General features: G+C 38.4%; 1 protein-coding gene across 1 annotated transcript in view; it reads right to left on the reverse strand.

Annotated features, from left to right (window-relative positions):
- LOC122794841 (uncharacterized protein K02A2.6-like) overlaps positions 1–6277 on the reverse strand; it is a 59050-nt gene extending 52773 nt beyond the window's left edge. The window contains 1 exon segment of the mRNA XM_044063447.1: positions 6254–6277. Within this exon segment, the coding sequence (XP_043919382.1) occupies positions 6254–6277 (24 nt within the window).
- Positions 6278–12349: the final 6072 nt, after the last annotated feature.

Consider the following 12349-nt stretch of genomic DNA (forward strand, 5'->3'; position numbering starts at 1 on the left):
AATGTTACTGAATTACAGTTCCTCTTATGGATGGTGGTAAACTTGTTGTGAAAGAGACTGTGGACTCTGAATACCACACTTAATTGTCACCCCACACCCTCACCACACACATACACACACACACACACACACATACACACACACACACACACACACACACACACATGCACACTCACACACATGTTCCCTGTCAATCTGTGGAGTTGTGGTTGGGATGACAGTTCTGGGCAGTGATGCCTGTCAGTAAAAGGCCTCCTTTGCACTCTTCCAAATCTTCTAGTATCCAACCCACTGTATACTGCATTCTGTGGCTAAAATATCAGTCATGATACTGAGTATGAATCTCAGTTACTCTTCTTAGTCTGATTGTATTCTACTCTGACATATAGTCTCCTGCTCACTTTCTTAGAGCTCACCAAATCTTGGAATCCTAGCTGCATTTCAGAAGTGTTGTACTTGTATCCAGTGCCATCCAGGCAAAGTTAAATACCTTTGATTGCTAAACCATGCTTGCTTAAGTTATTTTGAGTGATCACTACTGTCTTCAGCTTTTATGTGTGTATTTCACTGAATTTTTTGTAAAGAAATTGCTCATCCTCTTACTGATACTACTGTAAGACTGTCTTGAAATTGCACTCAGCAAGGGATTTCCAGCTAGCTGTTTAACTGTGGTAGCATTGCACTTGTGGGTCTCTTCTGCTGTGTTTTTACAATAGCAGGATTGGTTGCATTCCTCATGTGGCAGGAGGTGTTTGCCTGGCCTATGTAAGTTGGGAAATACAAAAATGAGTTGTAGGGTAGTCATCTTATTAGCCTGAGGGCTCATTGGTTAGTGTTCTGCTTTTCTCTGCTGTTATATAAATTTGGAGTGCTTGTGTGAGTTAGCAGTGCCCTGTAGAGTAGCAAACATCTAGAAAGCTTACAGCACCTACATGGATGTTGAGTGGCTATAGCTACTGATTTAGTAGAATTCAGTATTGTGTAAACATTAAAGTTAGCAAAATTTAGTACTATTTAGCATAATCTACCTCATTAAAGCACCTCTAATAGCCTTCTAATCCCCAGTACACCACCCCCGTTATGGCTCAACAAACAAAGGACTGGACAGTATGGATATACAATTTCCTAACTCCTCTGTAGCCAGCTTAGTGGATATGGGCATCCTGAGACAATGTAGCAATTGTCTCATGTTTACTGACAACCACTTAACCCTTAAAGAGGCAGACACAGTATGTGAGAGGTGCACTTACACATTGACACTAGAGGTGAAACTCTTGCATAAAAGTGCTCATCAGGTTGTCAAAACTATACACAACATGCACTTCACATAGCACGCAAGACACACACATAGACTAAAGTATGCTGAAGCACTTAAACATAATTTTCCTAAGCAACAAAGATTGCCTAGACAACCCATTGTCAAAGCCATGCCTCAGCAAGCCTAACGGCACTCAGCAAAAATAAAAACTAACACCACGCATACTGTCACTCTCCATGGAGCTCCAAACACTAAACCCCTAAGGCAAGCAAACACACTTCTCAGGACTCTCATCATAGGGGACTCTATTGTAAGAAATACTGATGCCCCTATAACCAGGCCAAACAAGGAGAAGATAACTGTTAGTTGCTTATCTGGAGCCATGATCCACCAAATCATGCAGCACTCAAGAAATTACACCACAGGTACCAGTACGATTCCATCATAGTCCATGTAGGTGTAAATGACTTGAACTGTACCTCATTGGATATATAAAGAGAGATATTATGGAGCTTTCAGACTATGTGTCTCAAGAAGGTATGAGCCTAACACTGAGCAGCATATTACCATCACCAATGATGATGCCACAATATGAGCAAACAATATTAATTTGAATAACTGTCTGTCTTTCTGGTGACATTCTAAGGGGATCCAATATTTGCCAGCTTGGGAGGACATGGTTAACGGACCATGTGGCTTTGCCAAGGATGGTCTGCACCTTTCCTCTTTATGCTTTCAAATATTGGCTAAATCTTTATCCATCCCCATAGTACCTTTTTTAGGCAATGCCACATTGACAAACCTACCAACATTGCAAAATCAGCTCTTCTGAGCTTCAAGGTGTTACTGCTCAATGCCAGGATCCTAAAAAATACATTCTCTCTAAGCATAACTTATATAGACAGCTGTGCAGTTACACAGAAATGGTTTAAAGCTGCAGAGAGCACCCAGGCAGTGCAAGGTTTCAGTACTTTCCACACCTTTAGAACAGGAAGCTGCTTTGACAAGGGCTAAAGGTGAAGGTGTCTCAGTATACATCAATAACACACATACCTCTAGGGTGGTCAAACAAGATGATATGCTGTAGTCCTTCACGTGCAGATAACCATAGAAAAAAATCCCATATATCTTAGTGAGCTATAGGTCATCCTCCATATGCCAACAAGCTCACAATGCATACTTGGACCTACGGGAGGCACTTACCATACAACCTGACATCCGATCATGGAGACTTTAATTATCCCTCTATAGAATGGGAATCCTACATGACCTCAAATATACAAGTACAGTGATTCCTGGATTTTGTAAATATAAACACTCCTCTTAGTAAAATAGTAAATACATCCACTAGAGCCCTACTGGGCCTCATGCTCACAAATATGGGACAACACTGCACCTCCCAGTGTCTCATCATCCCTGATAAGGTGCACAATAAAGCTGTTTCCTTCAAAATGAGAATCATCCCCGTAATCTCATTAAATCCAGTAACAGTTAGAAACTATTCCAAGATAAATTACCTTTTATTAAATGATGGTTTGTCAAAATTAAATGTCTCTCCAAACTCCAAACCCCAGTAACACAGAGCCTATGCTGAATTTCTCTCAGAAACTGTACAACCATGTCAATGACTACATAGAGGTTGTTGTACCTATCAGAAGTAATCCCGGGACTAGCCCAAGAAACAAGCTGCCCTGGTGACATCCCAAATTAAGCAGGATATACAACAAAAAGAAGAAAAAATATGACAAAAAGCAGGAAGGATAATTTCCATAAAGACAAAAACTCTCTCATGAAACTAAATAGGCAACTAAGAGGCAACTAAGAGGGCTAATTACATCAAGCAAAGCCTACCTTGAGGTTAAGATAGCATCCCAGGTGAAAGATAACCATAAGACCTTCCTCAGCTATATCAGAAACTTCAAGGGCAGTGCACAGCAATGTGGTAAAGTGTTTGTTAATGGTGCCATATTCACTGCGCCTGACAATGTAGCAAACCTGTTAACAGAGAAATTCATTTCCAAATTTAGCCCCTCTCATTCCCATCCATCCCCCCTCAGAATAGCCTGATACATAACTCCTCCAACTATAACCAGGGAGCATGTACTGGCTGCACTCACTAAAGAAAAGAAAACAGCCTTAATTGGCCCTGATAACATCTCTGGATGCCTCCTGAACAGTCGGAAATACATTTTATCATAATCCCTAGGGGCATTATTTAGCTATAGTCTTAAAATAGACTTTGTGCCACATGAACAGAGGACTGCGATGGTCATCCTCCTTCATAAGTGAGGACCTTCAGCAGATCCTGGACACTACAGACATATAAGTCTAACTAATTTTATTTGCAAAGCCATGGAAAGAATTATCCTGAAAATTATTAACAAGGAAATAAGTGACCACCAGACACTGGATCCATCCTGGTTTGGCTTTGTAAAAGAAAGGCCATGCTTGCCAAATGCAGATGATTTCTTTGGAAAGGTCACTAAAGCAACAGATGAGGGGAAAATGATGCATACTGCCAATCTGGCTAAAGCATTTGATACAGTACCCCACTCGGGAACCTACATCTCTGATGGATAGAGGTGGTCAGTAAATCACCACGTATATAAATCAAATCTGTGGGTCACATTTGGGTTGCATGGCTAGGCTTACAAGGGCCCTAGTGGTCATTAGCCTAGTATACATTTATGAACCTATAAACCTATTATCGTATGTATATTTTACTCACTACAATTTACAGATAACTGTGTACTTATCTGTTTAAATGTACATTTTTAAGGTGTGTGATCATCCATTATAATTTAACAGGATTAAATAAATTAGATTAAATATATCCTTATGTATCAACTCAAACTCTTATGTATGTTTTTGTTTTATTTTTGGAACTATTCTGCCCAGTCCAATGCTGAAAATTGGTTATGCCAAATTCGAATTCATTGTTACTGAAAATAAAATAAAAAAGGTGTATGGGAAAAATATTTCTGAACCCGTGAATTTCTAAATGTTTGGACTCAAAATTAAGTACTCATTGAGTTTGTTTTTCAGAAGACGAGGAAAGATTTCAGAAGTATACTTCTGAGGGTGACACAGTAAGCCTAAGCCATTTTAAGACATTGTGTCACTGTATATTATTGTGACATGGCACTATATGACATTTCTCTTTGATTCATATTAAAAGTGCTCTGTCTGCTGGCAGGTAAAATGTCTGTGCAGTACATTGCTTCATTCTTCACTTTATGCGATTATATACTGAGGCAATGTGAAGCATGAATGTATAAGACACCATGGTGAACTGAGGCAATGTGAAGCATGAATGTATGGCACCCTGGTGAACCAGTAAAACAAGCCTTTTTTCTGTTTTTTTTTTATTAAATTTGATTGTTCAAGAGAAGTGATATGCAAATGTCTTATGATATTGTGGAAAATGTATACATGTGGATTCAATTTACCATAAACATTATAAACACAATAGACAATACCGTTAATTTGACACAGCCTTTTCAGCACTGTGAATCTCTTGCAATATTATGTGTGAAATAAAGTTCAGTTTAATATGGATTTGATATGTTACAACATTAAAAAATAAGCTTTAGACCTTTCCCAGTTCTTTTACAGCCAAACAACACTGATATAAAGCTCTCTTGACTACAGCCTGTATTAAAGCTTTATGATACTGCTATAGGCAAGCTAATTGATCTTTGTTGTGTTACAGTGCAGTTATCCAGCTTATGTGTGCATAAGTTATAGCAGACAGCCAAAGTTCTTTAATGCACAGTACAGCTAAGACATGAGTATTCCTGTGAGAATGCCACAATAAATAGCTTACCATAGGGTTCACTAGTGACACCTCATCTTTTCAATGTGTATATGACTACTTAAGATTTTATCAAAACCTTTCACAGTTCGTCGTTTAAAAGGGACATCAACCCGACAAGACTCCTTCAGGAAGTGAAGTTTAAAGTGGTTTATTATCTGGGTGATGTGTTAAACTGTAGTTGCCGAATATTGGAAGCTTCAGCCATTTGGTGTTTTCTAATGTCTACTGTAGATTTGGCTTATTCTAAGCAAGCGTATGTGACATTTTGAGATCTGTTTGGAACATATGTATGCAACATTATGGGACCAATCTAGTAAGTTTGCCTTTCTTTAAAATTGAGGGGCTATTTTGTTATCAAGAAACACAAGGTACTGTAGAACTTTCAATTATTTGGCGACATTATGCCGAGAGGAATTTTTCCTTTGTGGAATCTGTATCTTGTCTATTGGACACTATTTTCATAAGGGACAGTCAAGACTTTATTATAACCTTTGTATATTATGATTAAGGTACAATTCTTGTATTATTATTCTGTTTAATATTTCAATCTTAATTTTTGGACATTTGAACAGTACATATTTTCAATGGATGAGTCATTGCGTGATTAGTACAAACTGCTCTTTCTCTCTAGTAAATAGTATAGGTTATTTTGTTCAACAATTAAGTGCTAGATTGATATATTTTCTGTAATCAATATTTAACATCTAGTTGTTTCTGGTTACACTAATTTAGACAGTTGGGACACATAATATCATCTTTGCACATTATATATGATGTTAGTAATATTGGCACATGAGCCAAGATATATATATATATATATATATATATATATATATATATATTTAGGTCCTACAGGTAAATAATAGGATATTCTGATTAATCCACCTTTTTGGTCATAATCCAATAATATTTTGGAACAATCTGGTCTAGCTGCTGTGTTTTATCCATGAGTGTCTTTCGCTCCATAATCTAGTGTTTCACTTCTAGTGTTTAGTGTGTAATTGTTTGCATCTTGTCATACATTGTATCTAAGAGAGGCTAAAGGTGGCCTCAGTAAGTTGGGACGCAGCTTGGTTTTGAATGATATGTTCATTCTCCTCTTTTATATATATTTTGGGCTGTTATTGTTCCTCCTACTATCATTAAACAAAATACAATTTTTATTTATTTTTTCTTACTGTCGTAGTTGTTGTGGCTATCATTGTCAATAACTAATTTTGAGATTTATCCAACTGATACATATTTGAATAAACATAGATCTAGACATGGATCTTTCAAGTTTGATCACAGGACTATCAGCTGATAGGGAAGATCTTTGGGCATTTGGCCTTGGATCTTCCTCTCAAATTAACAATATTATCGACGATGCACCCAATTCTGAATCTGCTTGTATTGTAGCTTTTGAAGGTTTATCCAAACAGCTTCATACTCTCAGAGCCAATATTTGGCATTCCAAATTGTTTAAGGCATATATTGCCAAAGGCATAACCCCTCGGGGCCTGAGAGTACGTATACAACCTCATGTAGGGACAGTGGATTCGGAGCTTAGTGATCAGTGGTCCCAAATACAGCAGCAAGCCAGTATGTCCTTTGTGGAAACTCTATCTAAATATTATGATCGAGTTATTGATAAAGAAATTGATGTGGTGACCAGAACAGTGAATGATATGAAACCCTTTGAAGGTGAACCCTATTATAATAAATACCTTAACAAAGTAGCCACAGATCTAAATAATCTGGAACAACAACTTAAAAGCAGAAAAATTAAGAAATTTAAGAGGGATCAGGGTGATTACCAGCAGGGTAATCCCTTTTCAAATAATTCGAAGCATGTGAGATTCACGCCTTCATTGTCTAAGGCTCCAAAGAGAAAGAGACCACGCTCTATACTGAGAAAATCTGGTCATGACACTGGGTCCTCGACTGAGGACATTTCTTCTTGCACAGATAACAAATTCCAATCAGTACCAAGTTCACCATCACCAAAAAGGATAACATTATCTGTCCCTTTAGGCCCAGGTACCAGCGGGGGGGGACGTAAACACAGGAGGCACAGGCAATATTCAGAGTTTGTTGAAAATGGCTATACAGAATTAGTGGAAGATCACAACAAGAATGTTCTAAACTTATGTGATTTTGTACTATCTCCACCCCATTTATCTGTGCTTAATAACGGCTTGACTTTTATTCTGGGTTTCATGGTGTCTGAGGATAAGTTTGCTCAGGATTTAATGTCTTTTTGTAGAACATTAAACTTAAGACTGTTTTTTGGCAATGATGATAATGAAGGTATGGATGATAAGTTTGTATATCACAAATCATCTTTTACTCCACCTATGCATCCTTTGGTACATCAGTTCCAGAATAGCGTTCTCAAAGATCTGCATTTTTCTAGGTCAGAGATACAGTATAAATCAAATAATGTAACTCTTGTGGAAAAACAAGCTTTTCTGGAACTACAAAACAACAAGAATATTGTCATCATTTCAGCTGACAAAGATGGAGCTGTGGTTGTGTTAAATTGGAAAGATTATGATCAGGAAGCCAAAAGACAGTTATCTGATGGTAGATATTATTTTGAGATGCCTATCAATCCTATTTATTGTTTCAAAAAATCAATTGATGAATTTTTAGTTCAGGCCAGGGATGAAGCAATTGTCACCAATGATATTATGCATCAACTAATGATTCAGGACCCGGCCAACCAATATATCTACTTTTTGCCAAAAATTCACAAAAATCTCATACATCCACCAGGCAGACCAATTGTTTCGGGTAAAGGTTACATTACAGAACCATTATCTCTCTACCTGACAAAACATCTAAAGCCGCTTCTCCATCTGGTTCGGTCTCGATTACAGGATACTACCAACTTCCTGCAAATCATTTCAGACAGTCAATTAGAACCTGATTGGTTGATGTGCACACTTGATGTGTGCACTTTATATGCTAACATTCCACATGAATCCGGTTTGGAGGCGCTTAAATATTGGCTGGAGGTGGCCAATCTATATGACTCTGACTTCAATTCTTTTTTGGTACAGCTAGCAGGACATGTTCTTAGCAGCAATGTATTTTTCTATCAGGACACCTGTTATTTACAAACAAAGGGTACAGCAGTGGTGGCTTCTTTTGCCCCCATTTATGCTGATTTGTTTATGGCTTTTGTGGAAAAACAGCTTATTTATGATCATGGGAATAATATTTACTTAGAATACATTGATATTTGGAGACGATTTCTAGACGATTGCTGGATGGTATGGAAAGGAGAGGTTGATATGTTACATGAATTCATATCTTACCTAAATAAGAACCCTTGGGGATTGCAATTTACTATTCATTATGATCTAAATAGTATTACATTTTTGGATGTGACTATCAACAGATTATAAGACCACATGCTGGGTACTGAAGTATTCAGAAAATATCCCCAATATAATACCATCCTCTACACGTCCAGTTTTCATCCTCCACATATAGCCCGTAACATCCCCAAATCACAATTTATTAGAACCAAATGTATTTGTTCAGATGATTCTTCATTTCAGAGTCATAGGAAGGATCTTATCAGCAGATTCAAAGCCAGGGGTTATGATATGGGTTATGTGTTGCAGGCAAGTAATTTGGTTAATTCAACCAACAGGGAAGAATTCTTGAGGTACAAGGATCATAATGTTACCACAATACAACCCATAAGGCTGGTTACAACATATGCCAGGAACACGGTGAATTTAATTGAAAGCGTCAAGAGACATTGGAACATTTTACAATATGATGAGGAGCTATCTCAAATTATACCTGAAAGATGTCAATTTTCATACCGGAAAGGTAAAAACCTTGCTTCCTGCTTTAATCATTACAAACATGGGTCCATCTATCAACCTTCTCAATACATAAAAACTACCATTATGGGGGATCCATTAGTTGGCTGTCATCCATGTGGATATTGTATCCACTGTGATAAGGTGGTAAAATCCAAACAGTTTTCCATTCATAACAGTTCTTCAGTTTTTGAAATTAATTTTTTTGCCAATTGTAGTACTGATTGGTTAGTATATCAAGCTACATGTACCTGTGGTTCCTTTTACATTGGCCAGACTTCTCGCCCATTCAGAATAAGAATTTCGGAACACATTAGTAACATAAAAAATAAAAAGTCTTCCAATGCACTTTACAAACACCATTTGATACATCCTACTGCCAGGTTTTCATTTCTGATTATTGACACTGTAAAGGGCAATAAATCCAACAAAATTGGATGGCACTCCATTTTAAATAATAAAGAGAAAAAGTGGATTGTGAAACTGGGTGGGTTGTTCCCTCCTGGTTTGAATGAACAATTCTAGGATGGACCAATCAGCCTTGAGATGAGTGTATTTACTGTTTAATTAAATTTCATTTCTTTTTCTTTTTGCATTGAGGAAAGCTGTGACATTACTCCGGTCGAAACCGGTCTGATGATTTTGTTTTAATAAAAGTGATTCTGTACACAGTATGCTGGCTCTTTCTTTACTGGGACTCTATATTGTTTTTTGAGCCGCGCATTTGCCTTTCGCGCAGGAGTGCCGTTTTGACTGTTATACTTTATAAGTAAGCAATCATTCCAGCATAGCAAACTTTGTTGATTACATCAAAGTAAGGCAGATGGACAATACAGTTACGACTACTGAATCCTACACAATTGCACTTTATAAGCACTTACACAAGCACATGCATCATGCTATCCCAAACAGAACCAAGACGCTATCCTCCAAAAAAAGGAAACCAATCTGGTGATCCCCTGCTATAAACAAACTGTACAACAGAAGGAAGAAATAGTTACAAAAGAGAGTATAATCCCATGAGTGGAGGAGCTCCCTGGTCAGCCTCAGTAAGAAGCTGCGATCCCTGATAAAATCCTCCAAAGCTAGTTACGAAAACAAAATTGCCACAGATTCTAAAGACAACCACAAAGCATTCTATAGCTATGTCAAGAATCTTAATGGCAACACTCAGATCTGCTCTGAGTTACAGCACAATGGCACTAAATATACAGACCCAACTGATATTGCCAACATCCTGGCAGATCGGTTCAGTGCTAACTTTACCCCCCCTCTGACACTCTAAAGAGCCCATTTCTATACCAGAAGATGCAAAGTTCCTGTAATCACGGCTGCACAGGTAAAAACCACATTCTCCAAAGCCAAGAACACAGCATCCATGGGACCAGACAACATCCCAGGCTGCGTTCTACATGAACTACAGAACGGACTGGCACCCCACCTAAGTACCATGTTCAATCATAGCCTCACCTCAAGCTTTGTGCCTTTTGAATGGCGCACAGTGACAGTTATCCCACTCCACAAGGGAGGAGCCACCATGGACCCTGGGAACTACCACCCCATTAGCCTGATGAGCCTGGTCTGCAAGGCCATGGAATGTATCATCATGGAACTTATAAACAAAGACATTGGTAATCTCCAAACTCTGGACCCCACCCAGTTCGGGTTTGTAAAAGGCAGATCATGTCTACTAAACCTGACAGACTTCTTTGAAGCAGTCACCAAAGCCACGGATGAGGGTAAGGTGGTTCACACAGCCTATCTAGATCTTGCCAAGGCTTTCAACACCATCCCCCACTCTGGAATTATAGATAAACTCACTAAACTAGGTATAAATCCCTATGTCACAAGATGCGTTGCCAACTGGCTCACTGACAGAACCCACACTATGAAAGTAGCAGACTCCAAATCCGACTTCAGACTAGTGATAAGTGGAGTACCATAGGGTTCAGTCCTGGGTCCTTTCCTGTTTGGTATCTACTTCTCTGAAGTACAGGCTAACACAGAAGGTCTTTGGCTAATGAAGTTTGCAGATGACTGCAAATTAGGAGCCATAATTGAAACTTCTAACGATGTGGACATCCTACAAAAGGGCCTCACTGAGACAAATGCCTGGTGTCAAAGCCATGGCCTCAAGCTCAATGCCAAAAAGTGCATTGTCGTCCCCTTTGGTAAAAACTCTGTACCCATGAACTACAACATAGGTGGTAGTATGCTTAACACCGAAAGTGTGATAAGAGTCCTTGGGACACAGGTGGGCAGTAGTCTCTCCTTTGATAATCACATCACCACAGTAGTCAGGAAATCCTTCTACGTGGCACACCTCATCACAAAAGGTTTCTCATCCAGAAAAAAAGAGGTAATTGTTCCCCTCTACTCATCACTCATTAGACCCATTATAAAGTACAACGCCCCTTTTGGTATGTATCTCATAATACATCTACAACAACTGGAAAGACCACAGCAATACCTCACAAAGAGGATTACTGGCCTCAATCAGATGCCCTACACAAACCATCTCAAAAAACTCCAGCTTTACTCCGTCACATATCGTCTACTCAGTGGTGATCTCTGCCTAACATACAAAGCTATATCAAACCCAGAGCTGTTGGACATGCTCCACTTAAAGAAATCCCAATCCCTCCAAGCTACACGCTCTAGGGACCTAAACCTTGTCACCACAATAAACAGAACATGTCGGAGGGATAGATTCCTATCCCAGAGACTTCCAATACTCTGGAATAAACTACCTATCTATATCAAACAAAGCTCCTCATTAGCACTCTTCAAGGAAAATCTTGATGATTGGATGGGAAATAGGAAATTCACCCTGGGGATCACTTCTGTGGCTTTGCTCGACAGTGGCACAGGAAAATAATTTTCTTGGGTGGCAAAAGCCAGGGTACCTTTTTGGCTGGGCTTGTATAGGTCCCAGGGCCGATAGCCTAGTACTTACCTATGAACCTATGAACCTATGAAGTAGCTAGTACGGTAAACTCATGTTCACATCAGAGACTCTTAAAAAATATCTGAATGAGCTTTATATTTTGAGCAAAGATAATATGGTCTCCATCAACTATAAAAATGTGTAATCTTGCATATTTGAAGTATGAATGTGGTAGGAAATAATACAATATTTAAATGTGATTATTTTACTGACTTAGAGTCATGGTTGGTTTTAGAAGACTTTAAATTGGTAGGCCATGCAAGCAAACAATAAGAACGTATTATGTTCTAAGAACTGTAATCTTTCTTTTTGCTTCTAGATTGTTGCTTGTACTAGTTCTCCTGTATAGGAGTATGATAGCACCTGTCCTAGAATGTAGGGCTGAGTTTGACTCATGCAATGTGAGTAACATAAATAAACTGGAACGTGTTCAAAAACAATTTACAAAATATATCTGCTGAACCTAGAATATGAACTATGAATATGAGCTGAGGAATTTAATACTT

Source organism: Protopterus annectens, chromosome 2.part1 (genome assembly GCF_019279795.1).
Source record: "Protopterus annectens isolate FY-2018-M chromosome 2.part1, PAN1.0, whole genome shotgun sequence".
Lineage (NCBI taxonomy): Eukaryota > Metazoa > Chordata > Ceratodontiformes > Protopteridae > Protopterus > Protopterus annectens.